This window comes from Epinephelus fuscoguttatus, linkage group LG4 (genome assembly GCF_011397635.1).
Source record: "Epinephelus fuscoguttatus linkage group LG4, E.fuscoguttatus.final_Chr_v1".
Classification (NCBI taxonomy): Eukaryota; Metazoa; Chordata; class Actinopteri; order Perciformes; family Serranidae; genus Epinephelus; species Epinephelus fuscoguttatus.
The window spans coordinates 33,242,553-33,263,057 of NC_064755.1; the positions used below are offsets into that span (position 1 = coordinate 33,242,553).

General features: G+C 41.2%; 1 protein-coding gene across 1 annotated transcript in view; it reads right to left on the reverse strand.

Annotated features, from left to right (window-relative positions):
• Window positions 1-20,505, reverse strand: part of pik3c2a (phosphatidylinositol-4-phosphate 3-kinase, catalytic subunit type 2 alpha) — a 67,266-nt gene that overhangs the window by 11,440 nt on the left and 35,321 nt on the right. Inside the window, exons 6-22 of the mRNA XM_049573259.1 lie at window positions 19,488-19,599; window positions 19,196-19,275; window positions 18,314-18,377; window positions 16,728-16,874; window positions 16,610-16,643; window positions 14,776-15,016; window positions 10,044-10,166; window positions 9,715-9,882; window positions 9,265-9,382; window positions 8,165-8,304; window positions 5,363-5,554; window positions 4,886-4,979; window positions 4,599-4,693; window positions 4,084-4,264; window positions 3,215-3,319; window positions 2,359-2,451; window positions 1,905-2,034 (exon numbers count right to left, since the gene is read on the reverse strand). Coding sequence (XP_049429216.1) covers window positions 1,905-2,034; window positions 2,359-2,451; window positions 3,215-3,319; window positions 4,084-4,264; window positions 4,599-4,693; window positions 4,886-4,979; window positions 5,363-5,554; window positions 8,165-8,304; window positions 9,265-9,382; window positions 9,715-9,882; window positions 10,044-10,166; window positions 14,776-15,016; window positions 16,610-16,643; window positions 16,728-16,874; window positions 18,314-18,377; window positions 19,196-19,275; window positions 19,488-19,599 — 2,117 coding nt within the window. The remainder of the gene's footprint in view (window positions 1-1,904; window positions 2,035-2,358; window positions 2,452-3,214; window positions 3,320-4,083; window positions 4,265-4,598; window positions 4,694-4,885; window positions 4,980-5,362; window positions 5,555-8,164; window positions 8,305-9,264; window positions 9,383-9,714; window positions 9,883-10,043; window positions 10,167-14,775; window positions 15,017-16,609; window positions 16,644-16,727; window positions 16,875-18,313; window positions 18,378-19,195; window positions 19,276-19,487; window positions 19,600-20,505) is intronic.

Genomic DNA, 20,505 nt, shown 5'->3' on the forward strand with positions numbered 1-20,505 from the left:
AAAATTGCAAAAAGTGTGTGTCCCCAAGTGGAGTCGCAAAAACCATCAAGCGCTACAACGAAACTGGCACACATGAGCACCGACCCAGGAAAGGAAGACCAAGAGTCACCTCTGCTTCTGAGGATAAGTTCATCCGAGTCACCAGCCTCAGAAATCGCAAGTTAACAGCAGCTCAGATCAGAGACCAGATGAATGCCACACAGAGTTCTAGCAGCAGACCCATCTCTAGAACAACTGTTAAGAGGAGACTGCGCAAATCAGGCCTTCATGGTCAAATAGCTGCTAGGAAACCACTGCTAAGGAGAGGCAACAAGCAGAAGAGATTTGTTTGGGCCAAGAAACACAAGGAATGGACATTAGACCAGTGGAAATCTGTGCTTTGGTCTGATGAGTCCAAATTTGAGATCTTTGGTTCCAACCGCCGTGTCTTTGTGAGACGCAGAAAAGGTGAACGGATGGATTCCACATGCCTGGTTCCCACTGTGAAGCATGGAGGAGGAGGTGTGATGGTGTGGGGGTGTTTTGCTGGTGATACTGTTGGGGATTTATTCAAAATTGAAGGCACACTGAACCAGCATGGCTACCACAGCATCCTGCAGCGACATGCCATCCCATCCGGTTTGCGTTTAGTTGGACGATCATTTATTTTTCAACAGGACAATGACCCCAAACACACCTCCAGGCTGTGTAAGGGCTATTTGACCAAGAAGGAGAGTGATGGAGTGCTGCGGCAGATGACCTGGCCTCCACAGTCACCGGACATGAACCCAATCGAGATGGTTTGGGGTGAGCTGGACCGCAGAGTGAAGGCAAAGGGGCCAACAAGTGCTAAACACCTCTGGGAACTCCTTCAAGACTGTTGGAAAACCATTTCAGGTGACTACCTCTTGAAGCTCATGGAGAGAATGCCAAGAGTGTGCAAAGCAGTAATCAGAGCAAAGGGTGGCTATTTTGAAGAAACTAGAATATAAAACATGTTTTCAGTTATTTCACCTTTTTTGTTAAGTACATAACTCCACGTGTGTTCATTCATAGTTTTGATGCCTTCAGTGAGAATCTACAATGTAAATAGTCATGAAAATAAAGAAAACGCATTGAATGAGAAGGTGTGTCCAAACTTTTGGCCTGTACTGTATGAAGAAAGAGAGACTGGAGAGAAAGTATCAGCGATGTAACTTTGATAATTAACACTTTTGTTCCAAGGAATAGCCTGGTCCCAACAAACCCACCCCCCATGGACAAAAGAGTCCAAAACAAATTTGAAATGTTCTCCTGAACGTTTGCACCCAAATTATGCTCTCTACACTCTATGATTGCTAGGGGACGCAGCTAAATCATGGCCGGTGTACTGCAGGACCCAAAGAAGTGCAGTGTCAAGAGTGAAGTTGTTTGGATGAGTGGTTCTCGGGAAAGCTGAAAGCAGCAACGATGGCATGTTTTGAACAGGCACTCCACTAGTTACTTTAAAAATAATATTGTATTGCAGTTATGATGATGCCATTGTATTGCATGTCTGCTCATGGATCATAAACAGCTGTTAGAAGTTTAAAATAAGTCTGAAATGACAGGACTATATTCATAATTTCTGCCTGTGTCATCTGACAAAACACTAAAAACTTCCTTCTCGTAAAACACATCAGTTAAGAGCTTATCTTTTCTTCCTGGTGGCAACAGTATCTTTAAGGTAATTTCCTTTTTGAACATTGTAGTAATGAAACCTCTAAAGGACCAAAGTTACTCTTCTTTTAACAGCTGGCAATCACCAAACAGGTGCATTTCCATCTGGCCAACAAAGACACACTTATGTGGCTAAGTATAAATCCAAGTATTTATCTGGATATGGGACACTTAAAAGTGTAAATGTGGCGTCTGTATGTGTTTCTTTGTTTGTGTATGACTGTTACCTTTGTCCTTGCCAGTGGAGATGCATTTGAAGTTGACAATGCGCAGGTCCAGCCCCTCCTGCAGCCAGATGCGGTCCATGATGCGGATCATCTGAAGAGCTAACATGTCCTGCCTCAGGTCCTCTCCAACCTGACACAAACACAGACAAACAGAAAGACAAATGACACCAACACTCTGCACTTATATTAATATTAGTTAGATTTCTCTTCTGCCACCAGGGGGCGCAGTGTTGAAATAAGAAGCACGTAAACAACAGTTTGTTACAACTTTTGATGTACCTGATGTCACGTCCACAGTTTAAACTAGAGGAGTGTGTGAAAGACACACAAGAACCAGTTCTCAGGTATATTTACCGTATGATGATGATTGTTCATAAGGTTCATTTAAGGCACTCTCCATTGTGTGTGTCCATTGTCAGCACACAGTTCAAAACTCTGTGTGTGGGTACAGTACCTTAAACATAACATTGATCTCTTCTCCCAGTGGGTCGGCGTTGACCAGGGCCAGCTTGAGGGGAACTGCGTTGGAGTTGAAGAAGGAGCAGGCCTACACACAAACAGTAAGATCTTTATCTTCTGCACTGCACTTTGCTGTTCTGTTGTTTTTAAGATTCAGCTTTAAAACAACATCTAATCGTGTCTGCTTCTTTCTTTCTTTGTATCTTTCATTTATTTTGTGACATGTTTTTAGAGCCCCTCGTTGTTTTGTCTCCACCACTGTATGTCATCATTATGCTTCTCCAAAAATGTTACCATCCAATGACTGAATGCGTCTGGATCATATCCACAGATACCTGATCAGAAGCTAATTAATCTCCCACAATTCCTTTTGTGGCAACTTCTGATCTTCCTCTTTCATAGGAGGGTACATGCAGGTATTAGAAATGTGACATCTTGTTATCTGTGATGAATATTTCTATGCATATATAGACATGCATGTTTTTTATATTATGGTGATGCTGTAGCTTAATGAGCTCATTTCATCTAAAGTTTGAACTACAGAGGATCTATAAATGGGTATGTGGCTGTTCTTCAGTTTCCTGACAAAGTGTTCAGATCAGGTTTTCTCAGTCTCCTGCTCTGTGTTTTTCTATTGAGTGTTACAGTTATGAATTCACTGCTGCTAATTCTTTGAGGATAAGGAAAATCCAGCCTGGTGAGGAAGATGTACTGACCTGAATGCAGTTATAAAAACTTGCTTAATAGTCAGAATGCTAAATGCTAAATTAACACCGTCTTTCAACCCTTGGCCTGTGTGTGTGTGTGTGTGTGTCTGTGTGTGTGTGTGTGTGTGTGTGTGTGTGTGTTACCTTGATGTTCAGTTCCTTGGCCACCAGACTGGGGCTGAGGGGTAGCCGGCAGCTGTTCCTCTGGAAGAAGTTCTGAACGTTTTCAAGGCCCTCCTGCAGCGCCACCTGAACACACACAAAAGTACAAAAACACACATGTAACACACATATAAACAGTCTAATTGGGTCCTTTTGTATTTCCTGTTGCAAATGTTTTGCTGTGCATGTGAAAGACATCAGCTGACTGGAAGTAAACATAGACTAAAGCTGTTGCAGTGAAACAGTCCATACCCTTTTTCTACCAAAATTACTGCATATATGTAGGTTTTTAAAATAAAGTAAAACCCGCTAAAAAATATGCAACAGACTCTTTCATATTCCCATCAGACCAGAGTTCTGCAGTTCACCAGTATGTCTGGTTTGTCACATTTGATGTCAAGACTGCTCTGGAAATTAGGTTAGTAAACAGTTAAAGGCAGCATGGAGGGCAGTGAAAATGTAACTGTGGTACTCTTTTTTTATTCTACTCTTCTATTTATTCAGTCTTTCTTTTAAACTTGGTGTTGACCAATCTGGAACGATGTTCGATGGAAAAAGACAGACAGAATAAGTGGCGCTGTGTCTTTGCATCACGCTGGAAAAGGGGCGAAAACTTGCATGTCCACCCAGGTGTTATGTTTTTATTACTGCTGATCGAAGCCGATTGGAGCCGATAAATCCCTGTGACTACTGTAGAGTCAATTGTCCCAGGAGAATGTTGATTGTAACCTTTTCCATTAAAGACAAAAGCAAGCAGCGGGTGTTGGTGGGTTATTTGTGCAGTGGGAAAGGAACTATAGAAATGTTATAAAACACACACAGATTACAGCCACACACACACACACACTGACCTGTCGTGTAGACCCCCCGGCCTGTCGAACCCTCTCGGCCACAGCTCCCAGTAGTGTGACCAGCTGAGTCTGCTTCTCCAGCTCCGCCCTCAATTTTACTCCACACAGACACAGCAGGGCGCCCAGCACCCGCTCATAGCGTCGCCCATGGGCAGGATCCTGCACAGCATCCCTCAGCAGCCTGCAGCCATTACACACACACCACAACAGCCAAACTTTAAGGGGCACGATCATCGTGGACACCAGTTTTCCCTTAGTTTTTATGTGATCAGCAGAGACTCTAACTGTAGCTGTATTAACATTTACACAGACCACTGAACAACTCAGGAAATGAGGCAAACTTGTGGTCATGTAGGTTTAATTAACAACACTACAAACAGCAACATTAACACATTACTGAGTGCCTCGCATCTTGAAATACCACTTTTTCTGATGGGTATTATAGCTCTTTTTTTTGGCAACTTTTCCTTAAAGGTGTTTGTTTAGTTGTTGTTTCAGTGCTGCTGCAGACTCACCAGTAGAGGTAGTGGGCGATGTTGATGTTGCCGAGAGCTCTGGACAGCAGGAACATGACGAGGGCATTCTTAAGGTGACACTCAAACTTTAATGCCTGGTACGACACAAAAGAAGAAAGTGACTTTATTAATAGATGGGAGAATTGTGAGTGAAAGGGTGTGAATGGGTGAGAGAGACAGGTTTAGTCATAAAAGAATGAATGAGTGAATGTGAGAGTGAGTTTCAGTGGCTAATGTTTTAAAACTGCATGTAAAGTGTGTATTTGTGCGTATATTTTTAGCTGTACCTGTACAAGCTGTGGCAGATAGTCAGCCAGCTCATCATCGCTGCTCTTCTCAATCCAACTAACAGCCACACTTCTCACTTCTGTATCTGCAAACCTGCACACACACATACGGTACACAGAATTAGACATGAAATATACAACAAAGATCTGCAGAATTAAACACTTTAAACTTGACTTTGGCTTCACCACAAACCACATTTACATAAATACTCATCACTCACCCCAACACATCTGACAGCATCAGTTTGACAAACTCAGTTAAACAAAGGTCACATTTAATGACAGTGGAAATTAAGCTCCTTAATGTTAAGAAACATTAAGTTCACAGTATACAGTAATGAAAGAGCACTATCACCAGTTTTTGCCTGGTCAAATATCTCCTTTGAAAAAACATAATATTGAAATAATTTCAAATTTCTTAAGGACCTGCGGTGCCATAGACCAAATGTTTGTGTAGGTATTGAGCACAATGCATACTTTGAGTCAAGCAGCTCCAGCGCAGTGACGGGGGGCAGAGGGGGCCAGTGGTGCAGCAGGGAGTGGACGTGAGCCATGCTGGCCCAGTCCCAGCTGGGCGCACTGGCCAGCACCTTGGGGAGGCTGCTGGGGTGGTCCTTCCGACAGTGGAGCCGATGGTCCCATAGGAGCTGGTGATCCGCCCGCTTCAGCCTGGAGCAAGAGCAAAAACAGACGGAGAGGGAAGATGGATGGGATGGTATTTAAAAAAAATAAATAAGCATGTAAATACATTGCCATGACAAATGTCATGACAAATTTTCACCTGGATTTTTGTGTTATGCATCCTTTTTTATCAGATTTATTCTTCATATATAACCAACTAAAACTGCCATATTTTATCTTTCACTAATAGAAAATCATCTCTACTGTTAAATAATGTGAAAATCAAAACTAAAAGAAAACATTAAGCGACTCCAAATGAGGAGTTTTCTTGGCAGGATCAACAATAATGTTTAAAGCAGACGACAGAGAAAGAGCATTTAAACAGAATCACACAAGAACTCAGAACATCTGAGAAAATCTGTGGAGGTTAAGTGAGCGATAAATTCTCTGCACTTCCTCAAGAACAACAACTCAATGTGCATTTAAGCAAGAAATATAACCTCCGCTGAAGGAAAATCTACCATCAGTGAAAATCCTCAGTGGTCATAGGCGTTAGACTAGTTGTTCTGGATGGCTTGAAAGTGTGTGTGTGAGTTTGTAAATGTGCACTGAAAATGAAAGTGTTCAGATAACCTTTACTGGACAAATAAGGTACAAGAATACAATCACATCATGAGACATGAGAGTCACATGACATTTTGCCACCCAAGGAAACACATTTTTTAAAACTACTGACCAAGTGTGAAATTTCTTGGCTGGTGTCCTGTCTACAAGTGCTGTGAGAGTGTGCTCTGTGAAATTTAAGGTATGTCTGTGGCATGCTCCATGATGTTTCCCCCTGACTGACCGTGGACACTTCTATGTCACTTTTGAAAGCAGTGCGTGAAAGGGACAGTTCACCCCCAAATTGAAAATGTATATTCCTCCTCTTACCCGTGGTATTTATCAACTAGATGGCTTTGGTGTGAGATGCTGAGTGTTGGAGATATCTGCTGTAGATGGCACTCAGCTTGTGGTGCAGAAAGTTCCAAAAAATGCATGAGATCATGACCTGGTTACTCAAAATAACCCACAGACAATTGTTGTGAGCAGTTTCATGTAGGAACTATTTTGTTTCTACCGAACTACACCCCTCAACCACATCACAATGCAGAGGGAAGCGTGCATACTTCCACTGAGTTAGCTGGTGTTACAGCTCAGCCAAGAAGGACGCCATTATTGTTTACATCTCACACAAGCCTTTAGTCAATAGTAGATGCACACTTTTTCGAGTTCCATTATATCGGAGAGAAGGCAGACATCTCTACGTCAGATATCTCCAACATTCAGCAACTCACACTACAACAATAAGTAAGAGGAAAAATATGTATCTTTGATTTGGGGGTAGTGGTCCCTTGAAGCAGAAAGGCTGCACTTAAATTCCTCTGTCAGCAAGCATTTGCCTTTCCGAAGTTGTTGTCTGTACTTGGACCCTGACCTCCCTGTGCTAATAACAGCAAACATTTCTCCTTCAGGGATTAACAGAATATCACACACGCTAAAATAACACACGACACATCAGTGAAACTGCAGCCCACGAGTCTAGTGCCCGCAGAGGCTGGAGAGATGAATGGGCAGGACAGAAAGCAGGCGGTGAGAGCCCAGTGAGAGAGCGCTCTGTGCTAAAGTGCCAGTTGAGTCTCATGGATGTTGGCAGAGTGGAGGAGATTTGGCTGGCAGCAGGCATAAGAGAGCATTTAGCTGGGCCTGGAGCAGCTGGAAGAGAACAGACACACTGGAGCAGACAACATACAGGCGTTTATGGGGAGCTGCGGCTGGCAATGTCCGCGGCATCTTTTAAAATCTCTTCTTAAATCTAGTAAGTCCAACGGATTTTGGGTGGTCTGAGAGATGGCCAAAAACTGTCTGCTGAAGGGGATAAATCTCACCAGAAATACTGTTTCTGTGCATGTTTCTGGAACTCTCGTAACACTGAGCATGTAAAGCTCAACCAGCAGTCAGTGGATTACAACGATGATTTTGCAGCACATACAGCAGACTCAACATTAACCTTCACACGTTTCAAAAACGTGGTTTCCATTCAATTGATTCAATCACAAACATCAACATGGGGCTGCACAGTTAATGAAAATAATATCAATACTGCCACTCACAAAGCAATGCCAATAACTGTCATATTAATAGCAATATGATTTTCTGCATACCATGCAGCCCTACTGTGACATCTAATTTACAGTAGTGATGTTGTCTTGCCCACACAGCCTCAGACTCATTTATCCACATGGTGTAAGTTGCACAGAAAGATTCAGTATCATATTTTGTTGTCTTTGACTCATGCAGAGGGACATTTAATTGCAATATGAGAAGTTCTTACAGTATCCAGCAGTTGCTTTAAGCCTCTTGTGTTTGTACAAGAAGCACGTCTGTTTTGCACATCAAGCTGAGCAACATTAAGACCTCCTCTCCAGTGGCATTAACTGATGTCAGTGCTTTTATTTCAGATCCTGCAAACCACACTTCCCCTATAAACTCTTAGAAGTGAAGTGACAGGAACAGCAGACATGCTGACTCACTGATTGTTAGAAATGTTAATGATATTGAGTCTCAGATTGTAATTCTCCTTTTACAGTTGTGAAAACACAGGAGAGATTCTCCTACCCGAAATTGGAAGCTCGGCTGCAGATTTTCTCCAGTTTGCGTCGCAGATCAGGGTCCAACTCTTCCGGTGGTTGCTCTGGGCTGGGCTCTTCTTTGGGTCCCACATATAAAACGTCCAATGGTGAGTTGGGAAAGTCCACCTGATGGTAACACAAACACCAAAGTCAGGATCAGTTTATTTCTCTGAAGTAGTTTTAATTCAAGAGGATACATTCACAAATACCCTATGATCTATCTTATTTGTAAGGACATGACTGAGAACAAAAACTAGGTCCAAAACAAACTGCAAGGTTGTTGATATTACACAGTTACGTTATTTCCACGACAAAACCTACCAGTACTGCTACTTCTACTACATCCAGTTTGAGAAGTCTTAGATGTACAGGGAGTCATAGTGCATTGGTTCTAGTGATCACAGAAATTAAAGTAGTGCAGTAGCAGTAGTACTGTAGCTGAAAGAAAGGCACAAGACTACACCACTACTAGTATCGTGCCACTACGACTGTCATGGTTACTAACAGGCCCCCAGGAAGTATGCTTTGATTTAAAGCCAACTTTTGTAGTGGCCAAATAGTGCGATTACTTCCGTCACGATACCATGTGGCCCGTTAAGACTTTCTGCCATTGACTTACATGGCAGAATAGATGTCTGTAAATCAGTGGATACATTTTTTGAGTGTCACAACCTCTGAAAAATGACGATACATTCGGTCCGATGTAATTTGGAAAATATGACAGAGCTGAACATTCAATCAAGTTATCATGAACTGGAAGTAGCCAGCCTAGTCAAGGAAAGTCTCTCATTCACCTCCTCTATGGGCCACACAGTGCAGAAGCAGTGCTGATGATCCGGGTAACTTTATACCTAGCAGTTGAACATTTTTGGCTTCATGCACCACTGAGAATCCTTCATAGGAATGAATGGGGCCCAACCTCCAATGCTGTATCCAGTTCTGTTTATACATCCATGGTTTCTGTCTTCTACTTCTGTTGAGAGTGTTACAATAAAATCTAACAATACTACTCACGACTACTCACAAAGGTAAAACCACTAAAACACTAATACTTGTACTATAGATGCTACCAGCACCACCACTAACCTGCAGTACTATTCGCTCTGTGGGCATCCTCTTGCGACCACCTGTAGATCCGGCAGCAGCAGCAGCTCCCTGGGCAGATGTCCACAGACACAACAACCTGCTGCCCCTTGCAAGCACCCTGTCAAATACAGACAGCAATAAACAATAACATTAACAACAAAATTAAAAAACCCAAAACAATCATGGTAATGAATCTTATCAACAGTTATCTTTATATTGTGGCAAGAATGTTAACTTATATGATTAACTCTGTATCGCTGGAGGCCCATCAAATTACAAGGGTGTTTAAAACAAGTACTTAAATTGTGCTGATTGACTGATGTGTAAAATGTTTCAAATACATCTTTCACAACTGTGTGATATTCAAAATATTTCATAATAAGTGGGACATCCACTCAAATGACATGCAAAAACATGATGAGCCACTGTCAGCTGTTCCCCTGTCCTCACCGTCTGAAGTCAAAGAGCGGCATAGAGACTTTGCCGAGCATCTCTGGAGCTTTCCTCTGTTTGTTGGAGTCTGGGGAGCCGCTGGCATTCTGGTTCAGCACCCCGAACAAAGTCAGGCTCAGAATGGACTCCAGAGGGAGAACAGCTACTGCTATGGGGAAGTTGATCCTGGGAGAGACAAGGACAGTGTTAGCTGCATGGAAGGACAGTGCAAACATGTTGTTGTTAAGGACATATTGGAGCGGAGAGGAGAGGAGAGAAGAGGAGAGGAGAGGAGAGGAGAGGAGAGGAGAGGAGAGGAGAGGAAACAGGCCAAGGTAATCACTCACAGTTCGTCCCATTTGATGTGGTAGAAGAAGCTTTTGTATGTGCCCACTCTCTTGGACTGGACTGGTTTAAACAGGTTCTTGCCATTGTGGGTGAGGGAACACATCAGGAAGTACTTCTCATAACTGAAACAAAACAACACAATGAGTTTTGCTACTGGGCCCACATGTCTTTGAGTAAGCACTGTGTGGCTGGTCAGAGGAATGGGCAGATATTCATACAGAAAGTACATCTGACAAAGACCACTGACTAATTACTGTACAGTACAAATGTGACAATGCTTGTTACGTGAATGTTCAGTGGTTGCTAGGATACAGCCATTAAAAGGTACTGTACATGACAGTGATACTTCAGCAGTGCCATGTCGGTGCGTGTATGTGGATATGTATAATTTTCATATTGTTTGTTTACAATCTAAGACACTCTGAGCATGTTTGCCCATTTTCAGCAGTGTCCTGTGTCACAGATCTGCAGTTAATCATACCAGGGGCTGAGTGCCTTGTAAGAAACCATCTTGTTCATGTTCTCCAACCAGACTGACCCAACAGTTTGGAACTTAAACCAGCAACCCACTGGTCTGAATCACACCCCTGATAACACTGACTTTAGTACTAGTAATATTTGGTCCTGAACACCTGCACAGGTTATTCTGATCAGACATGAGTGATTCTCCGGACAGTTTTATTAAAACCTCTTTAACATTTGGACCTAGGCCACACGCAAACAGGTATTTTTGCAAATAGGGTTTTCCCCTTGTTCTCAAAAAATTTCTGTCCACACACGATATTAAAAAAATCTCAAAAAGAAAACGCAAAAACACTCATTACAATCAACGTGTTTCAAGGGTGTGACATTTCGAATAAAAATAAAATTAATATAGAAAGTGCTGTTAGCAAGATTAGAACCAGCACTATTCTGGTCATGTCCACTGTTGCACGACATCTTGCCTCCTTTGTGATGCTTCACAGAGGAGATAAAAGTGCACACTTCCCTGTTTACACAGCAAAACTAAAAATGAAGTTTCTGAAAATCTTCAGCCTAGATGGAGGTCTATTTTCAGTGACCTAAAACGCAGTTTGTGTGTGGACAGAAGACTAAAATACATAGAAAAGGCTACATTTAGAAAAATACCCATGTCTGTAAGGACTAGGCCTTATTTATCCAGTGAAGCTACTCCACACCTGCCTACAGAGACCAGAAAAGAGCATTAATCAGGCAACAAAAGTCAAAACACCTGTGTAAGTGGACCACAACTGTGCAGAGTACTACAACTCATACAGCTGCGCAATTTCACACCTGAAACTATCCAGTATAACCACAGATTGATCTGTAGCTCTACTGGAGCCGTCACCAACTCTGTGTACGAAAAGACCTTTTTTTACAGAAAACATTTGGACTTGTTATATCAGAAAAATCACAGGTAGAGCTAACTACATTATCACCAGTTCCAGTGAGTCATATTAATATATGAGCCATCACACAGAACACTATGATCCTGGATCTGGCCTATTCAAAAGGACATTAGTAATGTTATTAAGACTTGTGCACTTACGATCTGATATGTAAAAAATTCTACTGTAAAAAAGGTCTAAACGTGTTATATAACAGAGTAACATACAGGACAGTGTGGGAGTGCGTACGCTCCAACACAGACCTCAGAAGAGGTTTAATCAGGCAGCATAAGTGAAAACACCTGTGTGGGTGGACCGTGGCTGTGGAGAGGCTTTAAAACTATACAGTAAAACAACTATTCATTACCAAACCTCTATATGCTGCATGTCTACACAGTACTATAACTTTAACCCTTCGTGACCTACCATGGACCAATTTTTGAATTTTTGTGGGGGTACAGGGGATCTTTATGAGGAGATAGCAGGTCAGCAGTTTGTGCCAAATAGAGGTAGTATACATCATCTGAAAGCTGGGAACCTAAAGATTAATTTGAGATGCAGCTCAACACTGACTGTCAAGTTTTTCTAGTCACAAATCTGTAATAAATGTTATGTTGTGGTTAGTTTAGAGTGTATAGGGGCTTAGAACATTATGATAGAAGTATGATAACCACTCCAATGCTCAACTATGTCTCATTGTTGCAGTATTTTTTGGGTTGACACCATTTGTTACACAGATTTGGTGCTAAATTTGGGCATTTTTGACCACTTGAGAATTAATAAAATGGTCAAATATCCCTCCAAAATACCGAATTAACACATCAAGACCTTGGGGAACACAACCAAAAAATCCATGCTGTAATTTGGAATCAAAAACATTTGACATTTAGAGATTTCTAGAATAACTGCATTTTGCTACGACTTGGTGGAAAACATTTCTGTTCTGGAAACTGTTCGGAAACCCTCTTATTGTCAATATACCCATGAAAGCCATACATCCTCTGAATACCAAAGGTCTCTAGATTGTAGCTGTAACGTTTCATGAGGCTGTGATTATCCCACACGTCACAATAGGTAATTTTATACAGTGATGTCCACTTAAACAAAATTGTCTCGCTAAAGTGAAATAGCTACAATGGGGACTAACATCATCACACAAGAATAACATTAGGTTAATTGAATCCACAAGAGTCTCAGCTTTCAGTTTTATAAAATGTGTGCATTTCCAGGGCTGCTTAGGGACGCCAGTATGCACAAGGATTCAAATACAATAGGCAAAAACAACACATATGTACTGCATGTTTTTGCCCAAAACTGCATGGGACTTGTATAAAATAAGCATGTCTGTAAAGGAGAGACTTGTGGGTATCCACAGAACCAATTTTCATTCAGATATGTTGAGGTGAGAGGTCAAGGGACCCCCATGAAATTAAATTTAGCCTAACTTTGGAGCGTTATTTAGCCCCGTCATGACAAGCTAGCATGACATGGTTGGTAATGCTGGATTCCTTAGGTCCTCTAGTTTCATCAAGTACCATATAGTTTTCAAGCTCAGCCCAGTATAGCCACTTAAAAACAGGAATGTTGGCCAATGTTCATATACGGCCCTACGGATCTCAAAGGGTTAATATAAGCAAGACGTCTATGTAATGTACCTATACGCTGACACGTTACAATAAAGTCAGTCACATCTAACATTTAGTTTCGTTACACAACTCAACCACACATCCAGAAATAACCTCCATGTTTCAATTTGAGATACATATGTGAGCGGAAAGTGAAAATAGAATCACATCAGTTACACATTTTCACTACTACAGGCTTGATCCACTGCTCAGTGCCATCTGTGCTGGCAGCTCCACCACTAGTCACTGTCTCAATATGCTGGCAATGTCGTGTCATCTACTGAGGCTCCAGATGGATGACACACCAGCCACAACAACGCCAAACACTCAGACCTCAGTAAGGCAGCATTATATTGACACCACAACACAACAGAACGGCCTAGCTGCTTGTCTGGGGGCTGGAAAATACTGTACTCGCTGTGTCCCTCTGGCCTTGGGGTTGTGAGGAGCTAAATATTTTTGGAGGTGTCTTTGGAATGACCGTCACTGCAGCAATGTTTGGTGCTGGCTTAAAATAGCAGTTGGAAGAGGCTGAGCTGGAGTAAATAGGCCTGTTATTAAGCAGTTCCTCTCTTTATGAAAGCCTCACTGGCCAACCAGAAAATTACCATGGAAGAAGAGCCTGCAGCAGTTCTTAAGGCAGATTTAAAACAGCCTCCCTCTCACAGTCATGGTTACGGTTTCTTTTTATTTTTAACTGCTGCTGGCATTCAACAACATCTATAAACTGATTGTGCCGCAGCATTAAAGCAAAGTCTTATAAATGTATAACGGAGGACTATTCTTCATGATGACATAGATGAAATGATTGTGGCAGTAAATAAATATTCCCATATTCACTCAGACTTCCTGTGCAATTTCACTAAACTCTCTTTTTTTCCCCAGACAGTAGAAGTATTAAATCACTTCTCATACGTGTCTAGACTTTACAAACCTATGCAACTGTGTAAGGGCTTGTCAGAAACATACTGATCCTGGTCACTGATGCGTGACAGAGCCGAGAGTGGAAAATTTGGATCAGCTCTGCGGCCCAGACACACGCAGGAGATAAAGTCAGGGTGAAACTGGACACTGGCATGGAAAAATAAGACGTGGGGAGCAACACCGGAGCTGTTTGTTTAGCAGAAGAAAACAAGACTATGTGCTGTGACAACACAGTCCGCAAGACTGTGCTGCAATGTTGTCACAAAATACTCTCATTGGTCGCAGCAGCTCAACAGGAAATTATCGCACAACCTCTAGAAGCAAAACCACATTTGTTTATCATCATACTCTGCTGTTGCTCTAATTGTATGCACTTGGCAAATAAGGTGATTAGAATTCTGAGCTGCCTTCCTCTGCCATCTGTCTCCATCTTTGACCCTGCTGTGCATTAGTACAATTAAGTGAAATGTGGGTGGCACTAATAATACAGCAAGTGGGTGATCATGCAAGAACATATGCATGAATAAAGGCTTTAATTATCTCACAGCAAAGGACGAAGCACTTCAACTATTAACCCTTACATTTTCACATTAAGTCTGCAAAATATTTCCAACTACATGCTTCAAGTGATTGTGCACCCTCCTGTTTTTATGCAGTGATTTATGCTGTGAAGTAGCATCATTAGCTACACATTCACACCACTGATATTTCTGAGACATTTATCTCTGTCACTTTAGGAGCATCTAGTGCCCCCGATAATAGCATTAAATAATGTTCATCCTCTGACTGCTTACCTGCTGACCCAGTTGCCTGGGATGCCATGCAGGGCGAACAGAGTGAATTGGAGGTGGTCTGTGGTGCCAGAAGCTTCTTTGCTGCTCCTCCCCTCTACGCCTTCCCCGTCTGCAGGCGGGGGCAATGGCGGCGAGCTGAAGGAGGCAGATGGGGGGCAGAAGGAGCGCAGATAGAGCTTGGCCAGGTCATAGACAGCCTGCGTCAGTAAGGCCATGCCCTCCTCCACAGGGCCGCTGTGACCTGTCAGAGTCAGGTAAGGATCAGACGCTGCAGTTACAATATTTCTTCAACTTGATTGAAATCATCCTGATAAGAGATTCCACCTTAGCTGTTTACATGGATGCTAAATAAAGTGATCTGATAAGATGTGTTTACATGCCCCAAAGCATTTAATCAGAATACAACTTTTTTTGACTTATGCAAAGTGGTTCCACCTGCTGTGAAGCAACTAATCTACCAGAAATATAACAGAAGTTTTTTATTTTATTTAATAATACATAAAATATAATATAGGGAGAGGAAATGGTTCCCCCCATTAATTAAATTTAGAAGAAAGTAACACAAGTGTAATCCAGATTACTTTCTGTGGCTACAAATTACAAATGTCCCCTAAAAACCTTACACCCAGATTATCAGCAAAAGCTACAATTTACTGATGTTCCCTAAATGTCTCATATGCAGGCTACAGCTGCTGGTAGCAATAAACAATTATTGTGTCCTGCAACTTCACTATTTAGCCTGTAACAACAATGTTACATGAGGCTACTGTTTCAAAATAAAATACATATATTCAAGCTGTAGTTAGTAACCTTATTAAAAAAACTATTTTCATATTTGTTTCAACTTTCACTTTACTCACTCAGCACTAAATGAGAGAGATAATCTGTGATAAAAAGCATACTCCTCTGTCCCTAAATAATTGCATTACCACACTAAAATGAAAACAACCAATCAGAGACAAGGAGCCTCCAGTGCAGCTGTCAATCATACCAATCACTGCTCATGAACCACAGCCAGACTGTCAAACTGGGCAGCACTGATTCAGAAACGTATTTTAGTGTACTGTTTAGCTGTGAAATGGGAAGGCTGGTCCGGCCAGTGGGCAGTGTTTAGTACTTTGGTTGAATATTTTCAACATGGCAGCCCGATCACAAACTCTCATTTTACAGCTTAACAGTATACTAAAATATTTTTCTGAAAACTTCCAAGCTGGGAAACAGGCAATACAGTGACAGAATCTTGATTCATATTTGATCAGCGTTCATCATGATTGAGAATTCCCTCCATTCCAACAAGTCTCTTCCAAATGAGATGGTTACATGAGACATTTTTATTCTGACCGGGCTTTATTCTGAATATTAGGTTCCATGTAAACGTACCCAGTATGAGGTCACAGAGATTCGATAATTGTTGGGACTGCAAACACAGTTTTTAGAGGAGTTATACCAGCAGTGGAATAAACCACATAGGTTTTACTTATCTTTTCATCACTGAAGAAAAGTAACTTTTGACTTTATTAAAGATGTGTCTGACATATCAAAGACAATTCTTCTAGACTGTAATGTGTCTTAACACCAGTGACAGGCATACTGTTCATGCTGCCATTTCATGTTGGTTTTATAAGCATAGATGGTGCATTTCAGTACTGACAGTGCCTTTTTTTTCCTTTGGACACCAAGGAATATTGCCAAAATGACAAACAATTGTGTGTTCATTTCTGATTGTAAGTGGCAACAAACAAAGTTTATTTGAATGAGGTTGAGTGTGTGTGTGTGTGTGTGTGTGTGTGTGTGTGTGTGTGTGTGTGTGTGTGTGTGTGTGTACAGAACTTACCATTTGATGACTGACCAGATGATGTGGCTCCCAACTACAAAGCAAAACATGCTGGTGTTAGAAAGACATCCTTACCTCTAAACAACACTAAGTATGAATGTGTGAGTCGAGAACCCACCTTGGGTGAGCGTGTCCTGGGTAAATTGACGGAGTGTCGCAGCCTTTTGATGGCCTCTGTAATGGCTTGGGTCTCCACCTCATCCAGAGCACAGCACAGGTTCTTCATAGTCTGCACCACCCGGTCCACAGTCTTGTACTGTGTGCTCTGAACACAGAGATACAGAGCAGGTTGGTATAGCATGTGTGTTATAACTGCATCAGTCTTCACACGCTCACACCAGCCTGTCGTGAAAGGGATATCCGCATGATGTGTATTTTTGTTTCCAGATTGTCTCTAAACAGTAAAACCCCTTTGTTTAATGCAAGAGCAACACATCAGGAGGTCTCAGTGAGAGAACAACCACCAACAACTCATCAAATGGACTCTCATCTAAACAGTATTTCAAACTCAAACCAGCCTACTGTGTGTGGACCTTAGAACAAACAAGGCTATAAACACACGTTTGCATGCTAGAGTACATTCATTACTTCAGATGGCATGATTTTGTCAAGGTGCACTCAAATAAATCTTGATGCCATCAACAGGTTTAAGTTGGGTTGAGGGCAAGGTGGAGCTTACCAACCGTCCAGTCTGCCTTCAATTACTCCACTATAACCCACACTGGCTGAGAACCAGATGTGCCATTTCTAGAAAGCCTGCATTCCAGGGATGTCCCAGTACATAACCATTTATTTAAGTATCTGATTTGAAACAAAGAACTTTGAAAACAATGTTTGAGACCCTCTATCATACTATTCAGTGAAAAAATGCTGTACTTAGATGAAGCATCAGAGGCTGAACCAGAAGCTGAATAAGTCTCATTATACAAACAGCTACACAAAACTCAATTTTACAAATCAGTACCTTTCTACAGAGAACGGTGCAACAAATACTGTGGACATGTAACTTTAATAGCTGTTCTACACATCTAAGGGAAGGTCCTGAGCACAAACAAAAATAAAAAAAATATAGGTAGAGGGCAGAGTCTCTGCAGATAAATAGGGGTGGGAATCACCAGAGGCTCCACGATATGATATTATCACGATATTTTAGTCATGATACAATATTATTAGAGTTATGATATGCTGTATGATGTATTGCAATAAAATATATTGTGATATATTGTGATTTATTACCTGTTTTCAACTGCAAATTATATCCCAAAAGGAAAACTATGTCAACATCTGTTTTATCTCATAAGAAAAAAAGTTTTCAGTCTGTTCATCTCACTTCAGTCTCTTTTTGCAGCAGCAGCAGCAAAATGTATGTAGTGATGATATTATTCAAGTAGGCTACCTAGAGTTTAATTTGTATTTATAATATTAATATTTTAAATAATAAAAAAAATTGATACTTGGCACTGTGCGATGATTCGATCATATTACCACACAAAAATATTGCGATACTACGCTGTATCGATTTTTCCCCACACCCCTAATAAAGTATATAAAAACTTGCTGAGAGACAGGAAAATAGTTCACAGCACAGTGGCGGGTAGTGCAATTGATTGTTTTATGTTTTTCAAACTGAAGACCTGAAAATCATCAAAACAATTTTCCATCTTTTTACTTTACTTTAAAGTCCTGCACAGGGACGACATGTACCTCATTTTGTAGGCAGATGTTGACTTGATTGTGATAGCCCTCTAGATAATCAGCCAGGCCTTGTCTGCAAGAAGATGGACAAAGAGAGATGATGACAAATGACATGAGGACAGAATGTATAAAGTTTAATTAAGTTATCTGAAGCTAGCTTAAAAGAATACTTAATTCTCCCAATGATCATTCATGTATCAGTTACTCACCCTTTTTAACGTTTAATTTTAATTTTTCTTGCATCTCTTCATGGTGAACTTCTCACACACAGAGGAGTTGTGCGCCTGTGCTGTTTATGTGGAAGTATTTTATATATAAGGGTTTTAGCAAAATTGCATGTGTTTGGGAAGTACTGAGCATACGACTCAATAAATGAGACTTGGATTGCACTGCACATGATGTGTGAGAGTTTGTTAACAGATATTTGGATATAGTTTTGCTGTTGTTAAACATGGGCCCCTATGACTTCAATTCATCAAGAATTTTCTCAGCTTTTGGATTCTTCGATCAACAGAGGCACGCAAGAAAAAGGTTTTTTTCCCAACTCAGCACGGAGTGAGTGATTGATAGATACATGATCATTTGGGGGGTAAAGTATTCCTTTAACACCATCATTTGGTCTTAAAAATGTTTCTGTATAAAAGAATTAAAATGTAATGTCATTCAAAGGCAGCACAGAGAGAAACATAAGGCATCTGCATCAACCCAGCAATCTTAACTGAAACTACACATTTAAGTCAAACTATGTAACCAATTTGAAGACCAGACAAAAGATGCAACTAAAGAAAGGCCAGTCTATCATGTTCCTTCATAGCATTATTTGTTAACTAGAAAACAAAATCTTTAACTACATGTTCTGACATTTTCCCACCCAGTGCAGGACCCTCATACCTGGTGGCGTTCTCCTTGAATGGCCTCTCCACTTGGCCCAGGTGCTTCTCTAAATCTATCAGAGAGTTGTCATCCTCCGCCTGAACAAAAGCAGCAAAGATTTACCAATCAGGCATATCAGATGACATGTAAGCATCAGTTCACCGAATACATGTTGGAGGTTTGTAGCAGTGGGACAAAAGTGAAACATTAACCTTAGTGGCACAGCATGAAACGTATTATATCACAGTTCAGTAAAAATCTCGTGTGAAGTTTAAAAGGTCTCATGTGTCAGTGTGATGGAGCGACTTACACTGCGTGCCAAGTCTCTTCTCATGGTGGAGTGAGAGAGGAGCTGTAATGTGATCTCATTCTCCCACTTCCTGCAGTTCTGGACGTACTCATGGCTGCCTAGGCTGTGTTTACTGTGGCACAGGGCAACAGGGAGGCAAGGTTAAGGAAACCATGCTGAAGATAACAACAGAAAGGAACAACACAGTGACTGAGAACTCCTTCAGTTAAATGAACTGTGTTATTTTTCATAACTCAAGTCAGAGCGGATTATCTCTCTTATACCACAGACACTTCTCAGAAATGTAAAATAATGTTGGTTAAATCTATGTTTTGAACACACCATTTACACTTTGTTCGTATTATCTGATTTGTTGTTTTTGTCACTGAGGTGTTGAGGCCACTTGTTAGAGCTGCCTGATAATTTGAAAAATAATGCACACCCAGCATCCAATCAGAATCAAAAGACCCACCTCAGGCGGTTGTATGTGTCCACTAACCAGTAAAGTTGCAGTTTACATCCATGTCTGACCAGACTCATAATATATGTCATGAAGACCTTGAAGTATGTGTTTTTTGGTGACTACATCGACACGTATGATACCACTGAATAATTTCCAGTGAAAAAAATGCTGTCCTCACTTTGAGACTATTCTTGCAGAGGAGCACAGAGGACTGATACAGAGCTTTGTCACATGGTGTAACGACAGTCACCTGAAGCACAATATCAGGAAAACCACTGAGCTTGTGGTGGACTATCAGAGGAACAGGGTGGAACACAAAGCTGTAGCTATGATGGTAGACGATACTTTGAATATAAATGCTTCTGCAAAGAAATTAAAAAATGTAGATGCTTCACACACATCTTCCCCCTATCCAACTAAATGTCCCCTCTTCTGTCCCTGAGTTATAATGTTGAATAATGGCTAGAAAAGTGTTTTTGCCGAACATTATGACGTCACAGTGAAGTTGACATTTGATGTTTTGGATATAAAATGTCATCATTTTATCCTCTTAGAGATTGTTGTGAAGTTTTGCCA